General features: G+C 40.2%; 1 protein-coding gene across 1 annotated transcript; it reads left to right on the top strand.

Moving 5' to 3' along the window:
* The first annotated feature begins 6,435 nt into the window (after window positions 1-6,435).
* Window positions 6,436-10,200, top strand: LOC115921270 (uncharacterized protein K02A2.6-like). Its single transcript, XM_030978586.1, has one exon. It carries the CDS (start codon window positions 6,436-6,438, stop codon window positions 10,198-10,200), a length of 3,765 nt encoding a protein of 1,254 aa, XP_030834446.1.
* The last annotated feature ends 13,061 nt before the right edge of the window (window positions 10,201-23,261 follow it).

Genomic DNA, 23,261 nt, shown 5'->3' with positions numbered 1-23,261 from the left:
TACGTCGCAGTCTATCGGGCTAGTACTCATTCGACAACGGGGGAAAAGCCCGGCAGAAGTGTTGTTCGGGAGAAAGATCCGAACTAAACTACCACAAATCCAGGACATTAGTGAGGATCAGGAACTGAGAGACACAGACCTCCAAATGAAAAGTGGTGCAAAACACTATGCAGATCTGAAGAGGGGAGCCGTACGTTCTGACGTAGTGCCAGGAGATAAGGTGATAGTAAGACGTGATAAAAGAAGGAAACTAGACACGCCATACTTTAACCAGCCATACACAGTGACAGCAAGAACAGGCAGCATGGTAACTGTGAAGTCTCTTGAAGGAGTCATGTACAAAAGGAATGTATCAAGTGTAAAAAGATACATGTCCCGAGACACTCATAACGAAGCTGCCAATCCAGAGAGGACAGACGGCAATCCTGAGGCGGTGACCGGTGTTCCTGAAGGGTCGGACGGCAATCCTGAGGCGGTGACCAGTACTCCTGAGGCGGTGACCAGAGGTCCAGACTTAGAGGCAGCAAGTAACACATCAGGCGGTGACCAGACACATCAAGATGGTGACACTCAGGCAGAGACAACAAACACCAACGTTCCTATGGCAGCTAGTAGACCACAACGCCAGAGAAGATTCCCTAAGCGATATGATGATTTTGTGTGATTCCAGATCAATATGGTGGGGATGAGCTCTTTGTAAAATAGCGACAGTGATATCTGAAACTACATGTGCCAAGGAGAAATGTTTGGAAATCATTGGTTGAAGCCAAGTTGTGATTTAAAGGGTGTACGCCTTGCGCTGCCCATATTTGTGAAATCGACATGTTGGAGAAATCACCATGGAAACCAAGCGTACGAGGAAGTTGTGTTATGTGCTAAAATAATAAGTTTGATATATGTTTTAATATTACACATACATTAATCAATGCAAAAGGGTGTACGCCGAACGCTGCCCTTATTGTATGTGATAGGTGTTGCGAAAAACACAAGTTTGAGTTGGAGCATCGATCAGTTTTCAAAAATGGATTCAATCATCGAAGAGAGTATTTCCAGAAACTTCAGTTTCAGCTAGTCGTATGAACGCTTGGAGATAACAGATGATTTACACAAACTCAAAACTAGAACTTTCTCAAATAGTATCCAGTGAACAGTTGAACTTTTATTTGGACCCCAGACTGGATGCATAAAAGATATTGCATGAAAGATATTATATTGCATGTTATGTTTTATGTTGTTCAACAAAGTTGTTTGGAAGATAAAACATTTGGGAAAAGTTTATCGACCACATAAATTTGTTGTTTGTTAGAAGTTGTTCTTTAAAAAAGAAAAAAAAAGAAAAAAAAAGAAACAAAAAGAAACAAAAGCAAATGCACCAAAGCATGTTTATTTCAGTAATTGACATATGGCTGAAACACAAGAACAAAAGAAATATTACAAGAATTTTAAGTGAAACTATAGTGTAAAAATAGACCAGGATAAAGTTTCATTCTGGCAAAGGAGGGATGTCATGATAATGAATATGTATCAGATTATGCAAATGTGACACCTGTGACCTCACGAGGTCAGATCGCATGTGCGCGATGTATATGCGATACGCGTGACTTGATACCCAGTGCGGGGAATAAACACCAGACTATGGTTATGGAATTCAACTACTTTGTTAGTTTGTTTGCACTTAATATGTGACACCACTGAGGAAAGTCTTGGATAATAAATTATACACGTCGGGCATCTACGCCTTCAAATAAAATGTTTGAGGTCCTTTTTCTTCAGGTTGCTTTTTTTTGTTTGAAAAACGCCGTTCTAGGTCATCTCCTTTGGAATAATCCAAGAGAAAAGTGACAAAATAATGTTGATATTATAATTTAAATTCACATCAATTCTTGGTGTAGGCTCTTTTAGAGTGAGAAATGTCTAATGAGATATTTTCATGTTTTCCTAATACATTTAATAATCAAAGGATTTACATGGAGTTCTACTTCACACTCGAAGACTGACTGTGTGTGATGCATATAGCGATACATCTTTCAGGCTTGGAAAAGAAGGTATGTGAAAAGATATCAGATAAGAATCAAAATCATTACGCGAAAAATCATGGTGTTGAAACCCTTTGAAAAGCAATACATGTACTATGTATTGCATTGTTACTGCTTTAAAATCATCTAATAGAAGCTTTTATTTCAAGCTAACCAAATGAATACAAATTTCTTTGTTAAACAGATATATTGCATGACCATGTAGGTATTTTCCCTTTTCTCCTAATTAGGTTTACAAAATGTTCTTTAAAAAAAGAAATACAAATGACAGGAATTTCTCCTTAGATCACGCACAAAATAATCTTTTTTGCCTGAAAATATCTTATGTGCCTTTTCAAGCATTTTATAAAGAATTAATTCACTTTCATCTCCCGTCAGACATTAAATATAGTAGTACATATGAATGAAACGTTGAATTAGTTCATGTAAAGGCGGCTAACTTGAGGATGAACATGTACTCAAAGGTACAGGTAGGGAGTAGCTAGGATATTTGGAATAAAAATATGCCAGCCTTTGTGTACCTGTAGCAATTACGAATGTTCAATATGAAGACACAAACCTGTACATGTTTGCATGATCATCATAGTAAAGGTGTTGTGGTCTAGTAGATATGGTACATATTGTTTGTGGATTTAAGTCCTATCGCGGCACTAATCTAAAGACATTAATCTAAAATTTGCCACTCTCCACTCAAGTGTGGTAAATGGAAACCCTACAGGAAGTTATTCTTTGCTCCAGTGCTTTAGGGTAGCTTGGCTAAAGCCAGGGTACTAATAGGACTTTATTGGCACCCTGAGCATCCCCTGGTATATACATATGGTTAATACTATTTGTATGATGATGATTTTTATAATTATTATCATTATTATTATCATTGTTATTATTATTATTATTATTATTATTATTATCACAATTATTATTGTTGTTTTTATAGTTTGTAGTTTTATAGATTGTATAACACGACTTAAGCTATCATGATGCCTACATGCATCAAGTCACACAATTACTTAAATCCTATTATTCCCTATGTGGTAGTGTCAATCTACAACATTCAGTAATTCAGTATGATATCCGGATAGATTTGATAAAGTCTTTTCATTTACAACATGTGCTCGATATGAACGATGGAGCCGTAATTAAGATCAGGATAAAGAGTAAAAGAAAATATTTTGAGTTGTCTTTTAACTCTTACAGTACTGATTTAGACACAGCCCACCCAGTATTTTAGAATACATTTCTCATAGTGATTTTTGAAATAGTCTTTCCAAATTGCCTTTAAAAATAAAGGTAACCATTTGTGTAAACATTTTCTGTGGAACGCAAGGTGTTTATCAACTAGGTAGAAGGATATGCTAGATAGATGTTATGATTGTGTTGTTCATTTTAATATCAATACCTCAACGCCAGATTCTTATCGGTTATTATATAATGCTGTCTGGTGTACTTTCCTGTGAATGGGGAGGCCACAACATGTTGTTGTTTAATTGTCTTTTATATTCAGGCGAGAAATTTGGGCAGAACTCTGTTCTGAGGGGTGATGCTGGACTGGAGCTACATGTAATCGAGTGGAAGAACACCGATGATGAGACTCATCTTGTGCTATCGGATCATCTCAATTACTTCCAAAATTTCATCTTCATACTGGCTCTATTGTGTCCGACAGTGAAGCATATCTCCATTGATTTCTGCGCGATAAATTTACATCAAGTTGCCCACAGTGCAATGTCTATGCCTATGCCTAAGCCTATGCCTATGAGATCGGTCATCACAGTTTGCTTGAATTTCAAGCATTGTTATGAAACATTCCTTGAGATATTATGGACTCTCAGTAATTTGTTTCCAAATGCAGAGAGTCTAGATATGCAAATGGGGAGTCTATCTCCAGCCAATCAAGCATACTTTCTAGAGGTCAATTCATCATCATCTTTAAGGGAGCTTAAATTAAGATATGATTATTCAAATTTTGTACCTACAGACGGCCTGTTAATGGATATTTCTTTGTCTTGTCCAAATATCGTATCACTGGTTTTATCAGGCTGTGTAGGATGGCTATTGAGAAAGTCAGGCAAACAAATTACATCATGCAAGATGCCACATCTGACCAACATCCATCTTGAACCATTTGGACCGACGGATGATTGCTACAGCTTTGAGACATTAATGAATGTATTACATGTAGTTCATGCGATAAGTCCACGTTTGAGGTTTGTTGAGACAGAGAAGGTGCAGCTAGGAGATGCAGAACTTACCTCTGTTAAGTGGTTCCAAACATCTTCAGGTTGTGAGCTACAACTTGGAGGTGCATCAGCAGCTGTACCCATGATTAACCTAATGCATCTTGTGTCAAATGAACTCAAAATAGTTACTCTCCTGACATTTGACAGGTGCAAGGTTGAGTTTCCTCGGAGAATCAGTCATCCACCGCATGGCACAGGGAAAAAGAGTTCACTTCGAGAACTCAAGTTCTTAAATGTTGAATGCCCGTTGTCTCAAACTGACATCCACAAACTTTCAGAGATGTATCCCAACGTAAAGATCACAGTTGAACATGAACGTCAGACATCACATGAAGACTCTGAGCAGGGTACGAAGATGCCTTTCAAGCCGCAGAGGAAGACCTTCCCATCCTCCCCAACTTCTTCAATAGGTGAGTTTTAATACATGTGTTTGTGTTTGTGACAGAGCAATAATGAATAAAGGCTTGTTCACATAAACCGGTACACAGCAGCAGTTTACCAAATTTTTGTTTCTTTTATCTGCACTTCACAGTTTTGTGCCTGGAACACATACCATAAATGAGATGCACAAGCTACTGTTCCATCCACACTCGCTATAATTAGTAGGATTTTTTTTTTTTTTTTTTTTTTGGGGGGGGGGGGGTAATGTTCAGATACTTAAAGGGCAATCGGATCCTTGTAATAAGTTCATTTGTATGAAAGCGGAAAATGAAATAAACAGAAGACAAATGTTTGAAATAATTCGGACAAATAATAAGAAAATTATTAATGTTAAAAATATGAGGTCACTAAAGTCTATGCGAATTTCAAATTAGTAGTTTATTCAGTGGATTGTGATGAAGGGTGAATATAGGGTCTAAGGCCAAATATACTTTTTTTAAAACATGTTTAGCGTCCTGCTTCTTTAAAGAATATGAAGGAGGAGGCCTTTTTTTTTTTAATTCAAAATGGCCGCTCAGTATATTTTTCCCTGACAGTCGGGCTATTTTTGAAGATGGCCGCCGGCATTTTTTTTTCAAATCATAAATAGATCCATTTTAGCAGTGTTTTTCCTGTTTTTTTTACTTAAAAAAAGAAGAAAAAAAAGAGGCGGCCCCAAAAGGGAAGCGGGCGGGGACACTAGACATGTTTTTTTTTTCGTCTTTTCAATGGCCTAATAATCATTTAATCATTAATAATTATAACCCTCGAATAATTATTAGACCTTATGGATATTAGGAGGCGCGATAGCTCAGTCGATAGAGCAGTGGTCTCGTAAACCGGTGACCCGGGTTCGAATCCAAGTCGATGCGCTAGTGCCCTTTGGTAAGGCATTAATCCTCATTACCAGGTCCCTCGGAAAGGACCTTAAGCCGTCGGGGACTGGTTGCTTATTTACAAGCATTTATTTATCCTTTCTAGCAGTCAGGTAAAAAAAAACATCATGACAGCCAAAATGGCAATCTGACCTACTGGATATTAGACTAAACTAGCAATAGACCAAATGGGATGTAGACTTATTTGAGATTTGACCAATTGGGTATTAGCCTATATTGTTATTATATTAAATGATGAGTTGACGAAATGATAATTAGACCATGTGGACAGTAGACGGGCTAGATTGAGACCATATGGGAAAAGACTTATTGGGTGTTAGACAGTTAGGCAATAAACAGTGACGTACGTAGTCACGAATAACACTTCATAACACTTCATGGGTGGTTGTCCGCCACTACATCACATAGACTTTACTGATGCAGTAAATTTGAAGAGCCTTTAATTACAACTTAAACAAATTATAATTTTCTTATTTTTTGTCCGATTTCGTTAGTTTGCTTCTCCGATTTGTCTGCTTTCATTTAGAGTTGTTTGCTTATTTTAAGGTTGGATGTCCGGATAACCAACTTGTCTGGACACTCAGTTGGTGGGTACTGTCATGATAATGAATATGTATCAGATTATGCAAATGTGACACCTGTGACCTCAGGAGGTCAGATCGCATGTGCGCGATGTATATGCGATACGCGTGACTTGATACCCAGTGCGGGGAATAAACACCAGACTATGGTTTATGGAACTCAACTACTTTGTTAGTTTGTTTGCACTTAATATGTGACATTGGCGACGAGGATTAATGTTTCTTGGATGTTGAATCTGTGGCTACGAGCTGGAAAAGTTTCAACATGGCATTCGCTGGAGCGGAATTGTTAGCGCTTCGAGGAGTTCCACACTTCGATCCGACGGGTGGTGCAAGTATTGTCAGCGGCAAGTGGAAAGCTTGGCTTGAAGAGTTCGAAGCCTACGCCGATAGTCGCGGCCTGTTTCTGGACGGATGTACGCCGGCCCAGGAGGCGCAACGAAGAGCACTGTTGCTGTACACTGCGGGGCCTGTGGTAAGGGAGACTTTCAAAACACTTCCCAATAAAGGAGAGAGGAATGAGTATCAAAAAGCCACAGATGCCCTAAATGCTCATTATGTTGTCAAACCTAATGCTACGTTTCAAAGACATTTGTTCAGGAAAACAAAGCAGGAAGATGGTGAAACGGTTGCCCAATTTGTTACCAAATTACGACAGGTTGCTATTGGATGCAATTTCGTAGCTGGGGATGTAGAAAACCAAATTCTTGACCAAGTAGTTCAGTACTGCAGAGCTGATAAACTTCGCAGGAGAATGCTGGAGAAAGGAGGTGAGCTCAAGTTAAATGATGCATTGTCCATGGCTGCTGCTCTAGAAGCTGTTGAAGGTCAATTTAACTCCATGTCATTGAGAGAGAGAGAAAGGCCTAGAGCTGGTGGACAAGTGAATCAAGTATCGTATGAGAATGACAGAAAAAAGAATTTGGAACGCTACCGATGTGGGAACAAAGGACATTTTGGGAAGGATGCATCATGTCCAGCCAAAGGAAAGATCTGTCGGAAATGTGGAGGCCAAAACCACTTTGCGACGATGTGCAAAAGTAAGGCCAAGAGCACAAGTGAGGCGAGAGGAAAATTCAGAGATGGGAAGTCCAGAGATGGAAAGAAGTATAAGAATAGAGTTCGCCAAGTGGAAGGTGAACCCGGACATGATAGTGATGATGACAACAGCCGTGGCCGTGATCAGAGGTACTATCAATTTGCTGTGAATGGTGATCATGAGAAAGTCCCAATAATCATTGGAGGTGTCACAGTCCCAGTGATAGTAGATTCGGGAAGTGATTGCAATGTAATAGATCAGATATTGTGGGAGAAACTGAAGAAGGACAAAATCATCTGCAAATCTACTAAGAGTACCAAGAGGCTTTATCCGTACACATCACAGATACCATTAACAACTGTTGGATGTTTCACAGCCACCGTAGAAGTTGGCAAGATGAAGTCGACTGCAGAGTTTGTTGTCATCAAAGAAAAGGGAGAACCTTTACTGAGCAAACATACGTCTAGAGAGCTGGGAGTGCTCCAGGTGGGAATTGTACATGTAAATGCGGTACAGAGCTATGCAGGTTTAAAGCATGAGTTTGAAGCAGTCTTCAAAGGGGTAGGGAAGTTGAAGGGCCGACAGGTGCGGTTAGCAGTGGATGAAACGGTGAAGCCAGTGGCCCAGCCTGTGCGAAGGACTCCATTTGGACTGAGAAAAAAGGTCGAGATGAAGATTGCGGAATTGATCGATCTCGACATCATTGAGCCAGTTAAACGCTCCACGCCATGGGTAAGCCCAGTTGTCATAGTTCCAAAGAGAAATGATGAAATCAGACTGTGTATCGATATGCGTAGAGTGAACGAAGCAATCATAAGAGAACGTCACCCCATTCCCACTATTGAGGAAGTCCTACAGGAGCTGTCGATTAGCAAGGTCTTTTCGAAAATAGACCTGAAGTGGGGGTACCACCAACTGGAGTTACATCCGGAGTCTAGAGAGGTGACAACCTTTGTCACTCATTGTGGGTTGTTCCGCTATAAGAGACTGTTGTTCGGAATCAATGCTGCTCCAGAGATTTATCAATATGAGATACACAGAGTGATAGCTGGGATAGAAGGAGCTGCGAACATATCAGATGACATCATTGTGCATGCATCGACCCAGAAAGAGCATGACAAGAGGTTGAAGCAGGTGCTTGGCAGACTGCGGGACGCAGGACTTACTGCAAATGCAGAAAAGTGTAAGTTTGGTGTCTCTGAGTTGGACTTCATGGGGCACAGACTGACTAGCAAGGGACTCAACCCAGGATTGGCCAAGGTGAAAGCAATTGCAGAGGCCCGTGAACCCCAGACTGCAACTGAGATGAGAAGTTTCTTGGGGCTAGTCAACTACTGCGCAAAGTTCATTCCGAACTTTGCTACATTGGCAGATCCACTGAGAAAGCTGACCAGAAAGGACACGCCATTTCAATTTGGTCATGAACAACAACAAGCGTTTAAGGCGCTGAAGGAAAGCTTAATGAGTGCAGAGACCCTGGGCTACTATGATCTAAATGCACCGACAAAGGTCATAGCGGATGCCAGTCCAGTTGGCTTAGGAGCAGTGCTGGTGCAGGTGCATGCTGATGGCCCGAGGATAGTAGCATATGCCAGCCGCTCGTTAAGTAACGTTGAAAGGAGATACTCTCAGACGGAGAAAGAAGCCCTTGGACTTGTGTGGGCTTGTGAAAGATTCCATGCGTACCTGTATGGAATAGAGTTTGATCTAGTGACTGATCACAAACCGCTTGAAGTCATTTATTCACCGAGATCTAAGCCATGTGCGAGAATAGAGCGGTGGGTTCTGAGGCTTCAACAGTACAAGTACAGGGTAGTCCACATCGCAGGAAAGTCCAACATAGCAGATCCATTGTCAAGATTGCTGAAGGATGATCAACCGAGAGAAACTTCTGTGTTGGAAACAGAAGCAGAGAGCTTTGTGCGTTTTGTGGCAGTCCAGTCAACGCCAGGTGCGGTGACAACGAAGGAAGTCGAAAGAGAATCTGAACATGATCCTGAACTCGAAGTTATCAGAGAGTGTATTCACAGTGGACAATGGGATGATTGTCCATACAAAGCATACATTCCCATCAAGGATGAACTCTGTATAATTGGTCAGTGTGTGCTGAGAGGTAGCAGATTGGTGATTCCACAGGCACAGAGGCCAAAGATGGTGTCATTAGCTCACGAAGGACACCTGGGCATTGTTGGCACCAAACAGAATTTGAGAACCAAGGTATGGTGGCCAGGATGTGAGAAAGATGCAGAGAAATTCGTCAAGACTTGTCATGGTTGCCAAATCACAAGCAGGGGTAATCCACCAGAACCAATTCGAAGTACTATGTTGCCAACAGGACCTTGGGTGGATGTAGCTGTTGATTTCCTAGGACCACTTCCGACAGGAGAATCTATACTTGTGGTAGTTGATTATTATAGCAGATACTACGAGTATGCAATCATGAAATCAACCACTGCAGAGAAGACAGTCAAAGCCCTGGCTGAAATCTTTGGCAGACATGGGTTACCTGTGACGTTATACTCAGACAATGGACCCCAGTTCATCTCGGAAGTTTTCGCAGAGTACATGAACATTACAGGAATTCACCACCATCGGGTGACTCCTAAATGGCCCCAAGCCAACGGCGAGGTCGAAAGACAGAACCAGAGTATAGTGAAAAGGCTTAGAATTGCACAGGCAGAAGGCAAGGATTGGAAAGAGGCCTTGCTGACTTACGTCGCAGTCTACCGGGCTAGTACTCATTCGACAACGGGAAAAAGCCCGGCAGAAGTGTTGTTCGGGAGAAAGATCCGAACTAAACTACCACAAATCCAGGACATTAGTGAGGATCAGGAACTCAGAGACAGGGACCTCCAAATGAAAAGTGGTGCAAAACACTATGCAGATCTGGAGAGGGGAGCCGTACATTCTGACATAGTGCCAGGAGATAAGGTGATAGTAAGACGTGATGAAAGGAGGAAACTAGACACGCCATACTTTAGCCAGCCATAAACAGTGACAGCAAGAACAGGAAGTATGGTAACTGTGAAATCACCTGACGGAGTCCTGTATAATAGGAATGTATCAAGTGTAAAAAGATACATGTCCCGAGACACTCATAACGAAGCTGCCAATCCAGAGAGGACAGACGGCAATCCTGAGGCGGTGACCGGTATTCCTGAAGGGTCGGACGGTAATCCTGAGGCGGAGACCAGTACTCCTGAGGCGGTGACCAGAGATCCAGACTTAGAGGCAGCGAGCAACACATCAGGCGGTGACCAGAGACATCAAGATGGTGATACCCAAGCAGAGACAACAAACACCAACGTTCCTATGGCAGCTAGTAGACCACAACGCCAGAGAAGATTCCCTAAGCGATATGATGATTTTGTGTGATTCCAGATCAATATGGTGGGGATGAGCTCTTTGTAAAATAGCGACAGTGATATCTGAAACTACATGTGCCAAGGAGAAATGTTTGGAAATCATTGGTTGAAGCCAATTTATGATTTAAAGGGTGTACGCCTTGCGCTGCCCATATTTGTGAAATCGACATGTTGGAGAAATCACCATGGAAACCAAGCGTACGAGGAAGTTGTGTTATGTGCTAAAATAATAAGTTCTGATATATATGTTCAATATTACACATACATTAATCAATGTAAAAGGGTGTACGCCGAACGCTGCCCTTATTGTATGTGATAGGTGTTGCGATCAACACAAGTTTGAGTTGGAGCATCGATCAGTTTTCAAAATGGATTCAATCATCGAAGAGAGTATTTCCAGAAACTTCAGTTTCAGCTAGTCGTATGAACGCTTGGAGATAACAGATGATTTACACGAACTCAAAACTAGAACTCAAATAGTATCCAGTGAACAGTTGAACTTTTATTTGGACCACAGACTACATGTAGATGCATGAAAGATATTATATTGCATGTTATGTTTTATGTTGTTCAACAAAGTTGTTTGGAAGATAAAACATTTGGGAAAAGTTTATCGACCAGATAAATTTGTTGTTTGTTAGAAGTTGTTCTTTTTAAAAAAAAAAAAAATTTTAAAAAGGAAGAAACAAAAGCAAATGCACCAAAGCATGTTTATTTCAGTAATTCACATATGGCTGAAACACAAGAACAAAAGAAATATTACAAGAATTTTCAGTGAAACTATAGTATAAAAATAGACCAGGATAAAGTTTCATTCTGGCAAAGGAGGGATGTCATGATAATGAATATGTATCAGATTATGCAAATGTGACACCTGTGACCTCAGGAGGTCAGATCGCATGTGCGCGATGTATATGCGATACGCGTGACTTGATACCCAGTGCGGGGAATAAACACCAGACTATGGTTTATGGAACTCAACTACTTTGTTAGTTTGTTTGCACTTAATATGTGACAGGTACCCAATAAAAAAACCACCGCAATCGACCTTGGCATATAAATGTACCGGAGTGTTGGCTCAGTCAGTAGAGCGTCATGGGTTTAAACCCCAGCCGCGTCATACCAAAAGACGTTAAAAGACGGGAGTTGGCTTTCAACAATAAGGGATAGAGCAACGTCGATCTGGCGCTGCTCAGTGGCTGCCGTGCTCACGATCAATTGGGCAAAAAGAATTTCCGTTTCGGTTTAATAAAATTTGGAGTGGACTATTAGGCTATTATTATTATTATTATTTAGTTGGGATATACAGGCAGACAATATTTGTACAAATTAATATTGAAGTATTAGTAGCAAATACCATGATTCATTCATAAACTTTGAAGATGTATGTCACACATCAAAATTTGAAATACAGATCTCACATCCGTATATAAATTACATGATTACATACAAATTACAAATACATTGTGTGTACTTTTTAAGTTGCTCTTTGTTTTATAAGAAAATAGAATTTGTAATCATTTTATTAGTAGCCTAAATGAAAAGGATCTATATTCTAAATCCGTTATTGACTGATTGTATCTGACAGAGGAGCTTATTGGAGCCACCGCAAGGGTCCAAGTGCATGAAGAACAGACGGACACCCAGGACACTGAGGAAGAAGGAAAGGAGGAGAAAGAAGAGGATCACATTGTCATGGAAAGCCTGCCTCATGAAACAGGTTAATGTTGTGGTTTGAACAATATCAGCAGAAATTAATTTTGGAGATAAGGAAATAAAATCAATGTCTCCCTGGAGATGTATGTTGTTTCATGTCCATTTCATTCACAGGCATGGCAGAGACACAAAACAAAGAATAAAGTATCGAAAATAATATCGCTAGTGATATTCGTTTGGTTGGTTGATTGGTTGAGCACCGTGTGCGTCGACCATTATGCCTTGTGCATTAGCCGAACCAGCGGCCGAACCAGCGGCCTACTGATTGGTCCAAATTATCGATCGAATTGTTGACCGCTGCGCCGTTCCTCCCGTAGAGTATAAAAGACGCTTGCTTACATTAGTTTTTATCACCTGACGAAGTGTTGCAGCGGCGCACGAAACGTCGTGATCTTTTAGATTCCTTATTGACCACATTGCGAGACAAACGAATATCACTAGCTATTATTTTCGATCATCCGTAATGAGTAATATATTTAGCATCATAGAATAAAGTATTTGAATACAGGTCGATGCTTAATGTATTAATGATTCGACGACATGAGAGCGAGAGTAGTACTAGCTCATGAATACATTATATACAAAATGTGGACACTTTGCAGTATCGTACAAAGATGTGCCTTAGTGAAAATAGGCCTTCGATGCGTGGTTTTAGCAGTGACATTGCATTAACCTACATTTAATATTTTGCTGGAATTACAATTATGTATTCTATTGTCTGCAGAGGGTTTGCAGAAAGGACTTAATGGAAATATCTCTTATGATTTTCATACTAGATGAAGTAAATGTCAAACCAATCAAGATAGAATGTTGTAAGAGAGTTGGAGCTGAAGGTGACAAACTTCAGCTAGATTCCTTCGGAATTGAACTTGAGATCCCTCCCGGTGCAATTGACAGCGAAGCGGCGCAGGACATTTCTCTTCGTGTCCTGACAGATGCTCCTAATCTTGGCAACAACAAAGAAGAGATGTCAGTCTGCTTTGGTGTACAATGTTTAGCCCCTGATGACTTAGTCCTTAAGTTACCAGTGACTTACACAATACCTCACTGTGCTGTGATTACACGATTCTCCAGTGTGGAGGCAGTCTTGTACTCTGGAGAGGGAGAATACTCACCCGGTAAGTTACATCTTTACATGTATCCACATTATGGATCAATGGTATTTCATGAATATCATTAAAGTCAAAAACTTTTTTGTACATATATGAAACGTCTAGCAATAATGGCCGAAACTTAATATTAAAATCTTGAGAAGACATTCTCTTGAAGTACATGCCCGACAACAGCGTAGCTGAAGGAGGTATGAGGAAAACTGCCCCAAAAATACATTCTGAAAAAGAAGAAAATAGGAAAGACAATTTGAAGGGGAAATGGAGCTTGACAAGAAAATGCTTCAATTTGCTCCGCCGCTTTTCCTGCCCCATATACTGTCCCTTCATCAGTAGCCATGTCAATTTGTATTTCATCCCCCTCTATGACAGGTGCCCCCCATGATGCACGTGCCCCTTCGATGTATAGACCTACTCTATGCCACTAATTCAATGCATACATGTAACACAAATATGTAGTAGCAACTGGGAGTAGTGACAAACAACAAAGTTATCATGGAACTGTGATGCTATTCTGAAAACTATGTTAGCATGAAAAGTTTGTTTTAACGTTCATGATCGGTGTTCTGAAAACATAGTTAAAGATAAAGATGAGCATTGTAAAAGAAAAGGTGTGGAATGGATCAGAAAAAGTTGATCATGTAGCATGTAAGTATTGGTGTGTACTGCAAAGTTCTGGAGTCATCAAAATCATGATACATTTGGCCCAGTATTGGTAAAGTAACAAGCACTGTACACAGAAAGACGTATATGGGACTACATAAATGGTGTCAGGTCTACTACCTTGATTTCCTAAACATTCAGTGTAAGTTTCGTTTGATTATGTGAGAATTCATTTTCTTTTTTTTTACCAGAACTCACCTTTATCTTTAAAGGGCCCATGACATCGAAATACAAGTGTATGCCTGTTGGTGTGCAGTCCTGCATACATGTCATTTTTTTATATGTAAACTTCTGAATTTGTTTCATATATTTTAAAATATTTGTTGAAATATTTGTTTTTCAAACTTGCTAAGCTCCACCCCAAAACCTCCAGATCTCATTCCCCTTGTGACATATTATGTCAGTCATCAATGAGCTAACTTGAGAAAGTGGCATGTAACTTTGCCAAAGTTGACCACCTGTTACAATACCACAAACAATGGCAACATATAAGTTGCTATGTCAGACATGTCAGACTAAAGGCCCGGTCCCACTGCACTTACGGATGCAAAGAGGATGTAAAACGTAACAAAATCTTGCCATCCGTTGGAAAACGCTATGCATCCGTTGTGTACTCATTGCATACGTGTTTCATAAGCTCTATCCATCGAGCATCCGTCCACTGTGATTTCATCCGCGCAAAAAGTTTTGAGCTGCACAAAACTTTTAGAACGGATGAACTTCCGCTGTGTACGATGTATATCCGCGACAAATACGAGCAATAAACGTTCTATGTCCGTTATCATCCGTTAAACGTCCGCTGTATCCTCTCTGCATCCTCTGGGCATCCTCGCAACTCACATCCGCTGCAGCTGAAAACGGAAAGAGGGAGGAAAGATAAGGTACATGGAACGTCTATACATCGTTAGTAGCACGGAAATAGAAAGGATGTAAGCGTATGCATCTCGTATATAAAGTATTCAAAGCTGTCATCCACTTCCATCCGCTTTCATGCGCTAGGCTTCCGATGAACATCCGTTTAACATCCCCGCTACATACTACCCACGTCCATTATTTTCCGTTCTGTTTTCGCAAATTTTCGCAAATTTTGTCTATTTCTGGAGCGGATGAAAACGGATGGAGCCACACCCAAAAGTTTGCTCGTCCGCTGTGTCCGTTATGCGGTGGTCACAACCCGCCGTACTTACAAGTGCGTGCTGTCTACGTGCAAAAACGTGGGCAAAATTTGGGTATCGGTACGTGGTGAGTACCGCCTCCGTACGGATTTGGGAGCACGCAGACACACCGTAGCACTTTTAGTGCACGAGGAACTTTCGCTGCGTTCGGGCTGCGTTCGGGCTACCGATTCACCCCCTTACTCCTTTCCTGCCTTTGCCACTCCCTCCCTACGTTTTCAGAAAAGCGTGGCGGCCGTGGCCTCCCCAAAAACCGTACGGACTAAAAACACGCACGATCGGTTGTGACCAACGCTTAATGCATACGTTTTGTGTCCATCGGCCAGTGGGACCGGGCCATAAACTAATATTCTAGAATAGACAAGGGTATGTAATTTCCCACAGCTTAGCACATGTTCATAATAGGATTGCATGCTTCCATACATATGTACAATACATCATCATTGCCTTTGTCTTCCTGGTGATGCTACAGCATGTCTGACATATGAACTTGTATGTTGCTATTGTATTACGTATTGTAACAGGTGGTCGACTTCAGCAAAGATACATACAACTTTCTCAAGTTAGCTCATTGATGACTGACAGATGATGTCACAAGGAGATTATGAGGCTGTTCACACCGGCAGAGATAACGCGCGCTAGACCGCGCTATCTCCGCGGTTTGGAAGGTACAACGTCGTTTCGGTCCGCCCAACAGCGAGTCACGGCGAGCCAACACTGGAGCACCTCTTGGGGGTGGTCCACGAGAGATAGCGCGGGCTAGCGCGCGCTAGAAAAAAGGGGGTGCTACGATAGACCGCGCTATCTCATTGCGGTGTGAACAGCCTCAATATGATCTGGAGGTTTTGGGGGTGGAGCTTAGCAAGTTTAAAAAACAAATCTTTCAAAAAATATTTTAAAATCTATGAAATAAATTCAGAAGTTTACATATCAAAATATGAGATGTATGCAGGACTGCACACCAATAGGAATACACTTGTATTTCGATGTCATGGGCCCTTTAAAGATAAAGGTGAGTTCTGGTTTTAAAAAAAAATGAATTCTCACATAATCAAACGAAACTTACACTGAATGTTTAGGAAATCAAGGTAGTAGCCCTGACACCATTCGAATGTAAATACTAATTAAGAACTTCCCTAAAAAAAGGGGGGCTTGAAAATGTCTCAAACTTGGAAAGTAACGACTATTAGTTGTCGAATCGACTTAAGAGCTATAGAGCTAGTAAGTGATAGTCTGATTTTCAGACCATTGTACCAAATGGTCGTACGTTTTATGCTGCGCAATGATTCAATCAGTTTAAAAGTGTGTTATTGATGTAGACAAATGCTCAAGGACACTTTACAGCTCATTTTATGTATGTTATTACCAAAGAAGAAACAAAGCCAGTTTAATTGTCACTCAATATTGTCTGACAGTGAAGTCTAGCAGGTAAACGGGTTCCCTTCATAATTTGAATATTAGGACACTGCTGACGTTAAAATTTCACAGATATGACATACATGACATATTCATAATTCCTGCAAAGTTGTACAGAATTTGATGTCGGCTGCAAAAGGGACATATTATCTTTAACAGAGTTTTAGACAGGAAAGTGCCGCGCTCATAATCATATCCTAACGCAAACCTCATACGTGACGGCGGACATGTCATGATAGTTAAATATAGTTTTAGTATTCTGAAAAAGATAACATAACCTTTAATGTAGAAATAACGTTGCCGTTGGTCTAGGAGTCTTTTAAGTATTTTACATTGGTCTATTAATAAATCAAATGAAGTTGAGGTTTTCTTTCCTGAGATTTTCCCTTTGTGGTTTGTATAAAAACTGCAATACGAATTTTTGAATTAACAACCTTTGAACATAAAAAAACATAGGAAACACAGAAAAGAAAGGAATAAAGAAGCTTTTCAGGCCCGGACAAAGGTAGTGCGTATGAATTGAAAATGCTCAATAAATATGCACTATAATTACATAGCTGTACGCCCAATCTAATGGCCCGGTCCCACTGGCCGATGGACACAAAACGTATGCATTAAGCGTTGGTCACAACCGATCGTGCGTGTTTTTAGTCCGTACGGTTTTTGGGGAGGCCACGGCCGCCACGTTTTTCTGAAAACGTAGGGAGGGAGTGGCAAAGGCAGGAAAGGAGTACCGGGTACGCACGTCACACGCACTGGGGGTGAATCGGTAGCCCGAACGCAGCCCGAACGCAGCGAAAGTTCCTCGTGCACTAAAAGGGCTACGGTGTGTCTGCGTGCTCCCAAATCCGTACGGAGGCGGTACTCACCACGTACCGATACCCAAATTTTGCCCACGTTTTTGCACGTAGACAGCACGCACTTGTAAGTACGGCGGGTTGTGACCACCGCATAAAGGACACAGCGGACGAGCACAATTTCGGGGGTGGCTCCATCCGTTTTCATCCGCTCCAGAAATGGACAAAATTTGCGAAAACAGAACAGAAAATTACGGACGTGGGTAGTATTTAGCGGGGATGTTAAACGGATGTTCATCGGCAGCCTAGCGGATGAAAGCGGATGGAGTGAATGACAGCTTTGAATACTTTATATACGAGATGCATACGCTTACATCCTTTCTATTTCCGTGCTTCTAACGATGTATAGACGTTCCATGTACCTTATCTTTCCTCCCTCTTTCCGTTTTCAGCTGCAGCGGATGTGAGTTGCGAGGATGCCCAGAGGATGCAGAGGGGATACAGCGGACGTTTAACGAATGATAACGGACATAGAACGTTTGTTGCTCGTATTTGTCGCGGATTTGAATCGTACACGGCGGAAGTTCATCCGTTCGAAAAGTTTTGTGCAGCTCAAAACTTTTTGCGCCGATGAAATCACAGTGGACGGATGCTCGATGGATAGAGCGTATGAAACACGTATACAATGAGTACACAACGGATTATAGCGTTTTCCAACGGATGGCAATATTTTGTTACGTTTTACATCCTCTCTGCATCCGTAAGTGCAGTGGGACCTGGCCTTTACATGAAACATGATTGGCTGAGAGTACTGTTTATGAGTGATTATAATTAGAGAATTAATTAAAATGGACATGTCACAGGGCGTTATCTAATTGAAAATTATATACCCTTAACATAGTTTTCAGAATATCGATTTAGGGGTATGTTAAAGGTATGTAAACTCTGAGACTTATCATTAGTTTTCAGAGTACTGCCCCTGACCGACTTATGTGTTGAGACATTTTAAGATAACCCAAGTCTGTCCTATAACTTCACATAGTATTTAGTCTGTCATCCCCCTCGACTCCCAATACAAACAAATAACACAATAATACACTTTAATAATTGTGGGATAGCCTGACAACGACAACTGGGAGCCGGCCGTTTATCCAGTATGGATGTTTAACAAACATTTCTTCTCGTTTCCTGCAGGAAACTGGACCAACCACGGTCTAGGATTTATAAAACAACAGAGGTAAAACTAAACGAGAAAAAAAGCTCTGGAAAACCTTAAGATCCATGTCGTAACATAACATCACACATTGCATTTTCATTGTAAATAAAAGTTGTCTTGTTGAAAGCTCAAGCTAGAATGATTCAATAGGCCACTTTCGTAATGTAACCAAATTTAATGCATAAATCTTTGTGAAGTGCCTCAATACAAATTATTTCATTCACCTGATAGGAATAATAGTATTTCAATAGTCAGAATGCAACTGCATATATTAAGTGTTGCTAGGTAGGTCAAGCCATAATGTTTGTCCAACCTGGCAACAACTAATGTATGCAGTTCGGATTCTGTCTATTAAAATACTATTGTTCTTATCAGATGAATTAAATTATTTGTATTGAGGCACTTCACAAAGACTTGTGCATTCAATTTGATTACATTACGAAAATGGTCTATTGATGTCACACCCTATGTAAATTTCATTCAACCGGGGCAACGGCCCCGAACCGAACATAAGTATGCATTCATTAACAAAACAAAAATACATTTGCCTGCTATACAATCGTACCGCAGACAAATAATGTTCTTCAGAGATTGGTCTGTAGGGTTAAGTCCAAGAATGTCAGACCAGGGACGTGATAGAGAACGACAGGAATCAAGCCGCTCTCCTTTGACCCCATGCTCCAAGCCGCCGAAAAGTTATGCGCTAATCTGCAAATGTTGACCAGGCGGTGAGATAAAAGAGCGCATTAAATTTCAGGATTTAGAATGTCTACATTAGGAAATGGTATCTCAGCAACTGTTCGCTGTCCCTTTCAATGATTTCTCATCCATTGTTGATGTGTAAAGAGTAGAACAATGCGAACACAAACTTGTGTAATTTCATCCTTTTTTTAACGTCAAAAATACAAAAACACGCGAAAACACGCATTAGCAAACATCATGGCCCGAATTCACAAAGGAGGTTTGTCGACAAACCTCCTTTTGTTTCGCCAAACCTCCTTTTGTTCTTTACAAACCAGGTTTGTAGAAAACGCGTAAAAACGCGTTATATGACGTACGAAAACCAAGGTTTGTCGATAAACCTCCTTTGCAAATTCGGGCTCATGTTATTGAAGATTGTAAATCATGGATTACATAAACGGGACACTAAAACATGCACAAATTAGCGCATTATACTAAAATATTGAATTTTTGTCAGGAAATAATTTTTCTTTTAACAACTCTGGCAGACAAATTATAGTAAGGATGGAGTACTTAATCTGAAAATTTGTTTGATGCACTACATTCGGATTTTACCCGTTCACTTAAGCATCAAAGGGTGGTATTCTCGAAAGCGGCCCAAGTTAAACCTGGCCTAACTTAGTCCGTGGATTAGTTGAGCCAGGCTTAACTTAGGCCGCTGAACTAAGTCATTTTCATTTCTCGAAAGGTGGACTAACTGATCCATGGTTTAAACCCCTGGTTTAAGTTAGTACATGTACTATCTTTAGTCCATGGATCATTCACCATGGTGACAGTTTCTGCACATGCTCAGTACCGAAGCTGCGACATCACAATGCACTAAGACAATGGATGCGCGCAGTGTGGAGAGGATGCATCACCTTGACAACTTGAGCAATATGACGTCCAGGGGCGGCAGAGCGATTTCAAAGCGGGAGGCAGCACCAACAAAAAGGGCATTTGCTGGAATTGTATCATTGTTAAAAAGGGAAAATATCAGAGGTGAAAATGGTCACATATCGCACCTGAAAAGGGGCATTGAACATATTTTAAAAGGGGCACTTATGAGAATGAAAAAGAGGCACTTACAATAAAGGAAATGTGCATTTGTTGAAAGAAAAGGGGCACCGATAATTTTGTTAATAGGGGCACCTCTCATATTAATATAGGGCAATTATCAAAAGTGAAAAGGGGCACTTCTCGTACCTGAAAAAGAGCACTTACTAGAGATTTAAAGGGCACTTATAACAATGGAAAATTGACACTTATTGCAAAGGAAAATGGAAACTTGTCAAAGGAAAAGGGGCGCGTGTCAAAATTAAAGGTGCACTTATCAGAGGTGAAAAGGGGAAGGGGCACTTTTCCTATGGAAAAAGGGACACTTCTTACAAAGTTAAAAGGGCACTTTCCAATATAAAAAGAGGCATTTGAAAAGGGGGGCACTGTCCCCCACCCCCCAACTCTTTCTCCCTATCTCCATCTCTCTCTCTCTCTCTCACACACACACACACACACACTATCTCACATCATTGTTTATTTCTCATTTTCATGACATCTCTCACCATTAAATTGTTCTTTCTCATTTGGTTCCCTTTCTCTTCTACTCTATCTCTCTCTCTCTCTCTCTCTCGCTCGCTTTCTGTTCTCTCACTGTTCTATTTCCAGACTTTTTCTATGTATAATTTAATGAACCCAACAGTATGCACACTTAAAATCAAAAGATATGAAAGGAATATTGTATATGACATATCAACAATTATGTTCAATTTCTTTATTTTTCTTAAAACAGAAAAGATTGTAATTCACGATGAATACGATTATAAAATTGAAGGTCAAATATTAAGCTCCAATAGCCTCATAATCTGCTACTTGAAATTATTAGAATTCAATGTTATGTATTTGTTACATTACTTTTCCCATTTTTTTAAAACAAAGCATACTCTACTTTTGAGCCGTATTTCTTTTGCAGGGAATCTGTTATATCATGACTCGCACTATATTATAACACACATTATAAAACATGATTTCTTAAATGACTCAAAATCACAATTTTTCCATTGAAACAATGAACATCTGATGTACATAAAAACATCCTTTGAGTGATGGTTGCTTTGTGGTTCACACACACAACAAGGACATATCAGGATTTTTATCAATGGTTGCTTGTTTGTTACCATCATAGCCTCATGTTATGAGGATTATAATACAAAGGTTTTGATCCCCATGCAGTCACAGTTACATCAGATGGAGTCTGGTTCATTGTAGAGACTTAGTAAAACTTTATAGTCCTTGCAAGTATGTCTTTTGAATGAAAAGAGAAAAAAATGAAAGGAAGCACATTGAAACCTATTTCTGTTAAACATTGAAAAGGTCTTGCATGTACATTTTGACCAAAGTGGACTTCCATGCACATTGTGGTAAAAGTGGAGTGCATAATTAATTACATGAAAGTATTGATGGAAAAAATGTGAATGCACAAATGCCATCATTGAAGTACCTGGGCATACAAACAACAACTTATTCGTACAGCCTACCTGTCAGAAATTCAGCAGCTCAGTAGTTCTCCTTCCTCTCTCTGAATTTGTCTCAATTATCAGGGAATTTGCCTTCATTTATTTTACTGAAGAAGAACATCATCCTGAAACAAAAATTAAAAGGTTTAGACCTCATTAAAATATCAAAGATCTACTCCATTGATAATTGGTCTTAGTTATAGTGTCAAACATATTCTAACTTTTAAGGCGCCTTTCATGTAGGCAGTGACTAGGCACCCCCTCCCCACTCAGTAACTATTAATCATTGATTTACAGAATGACTACCGGTATCTCTGTTGAAGTCAAGAACAAACATACACATTCTTACAGTACTATCTCATAAATGTGCTTGCACCAAGTTTTACTTGCCATGTCATGGCCTAAGAAATCCCAAATTAGTTAAAGTCTATAGCCAAGTTAGTCCCTTTCCTAAAAATCAAGTTTAGAGGTCTACATCTTACTTAGATAACCAGCCGACAGTTGGCCTAACCTAGATGTAAACGCAGCCTGGAATGTAGATTTGACAAGGCCCTAATCGTTAGAGCCCAACTTTTCCATTATATTTCAATCTAACATTAGACCAAATATTGTCTTTGTTTATGTTATCTCCCAAAATGAGCTTCGTGAAAGGAGAAAAAGTAAAATGAAAATGTACTGCACTGTACTGTACTGCAGTCTGTAGGTCTCTAAGTCTTATATGGTTCAGAATTGTTAGTGGTAGGTTTGAATTTTCTTCTGACCCAAATTTGAAAGTAGTTAATCAGCTGATGATTATTTGTGTCTTATTTTCAGAGACAGTTCCGCCCAAAAGTCTAGGCCAAGCTGTCACTTTCAGGAGTGACTGGTAGCCATGGCAATCGAGCTGAAAATATTAGCTCGTGCCGATGTAAAATGAATAAAAATTTGGGTGTAGATTGCACCTACATTCATCAGAAAAAACAATTTTAAATCACTTCATAATGTATTTGTAGACACATCTGCAGATTCATAAAATCGGCAGATCTTTTTAATAAAAATTGTATAAACATGATTTAGTTTACAAAAATTAGGCGTAATTACAGCTTTACTCACCAGCAGACTTTCCAAGAAAAATGGAGTATCTATTTTTGCTGCTCAGGAAATAACTGGTGTTGGGCCAACTGGCTTGGAGATGCCTATGTGTGTGCAATCAATAGTACCGACCATATTAACGCCAGGGAAATGGCAGTAATTATTCAATTCATGTTGGGTCTGCACTCTGCAGTACTGCCTCTGTTGTTGAAGGAATCGATATGTATTGCTCCCATCTCCTGGCAATGGCTATTGAGATGGACTTCACAAGGCGGGACACCGTAGCTTGGA

The sequence above is a fragment of the Strongylocentrotus purpuratus genome, unplaced genomic scaffold (assembly GCF_000002235.5).
Source record: "Strongylocentrotus purpuratus isolate Spur 01 unplaced genomic scaffold, Spur_5.0 spur5_scaffold_1, whole genome shotgun sequence".
Taxonomy (NCBI): Eukaryota; Metazoa; Echinodermata; class Echinoidea; order Camarodonta; family Strongylocentrotidae; genus Strongylocentrotus; species Strongylocentrotus purpuratus.
Note: the sequence above shows the minus strand (reverse complement) of the source record. Positions and strands in the feature narration are given on the sequence as shown.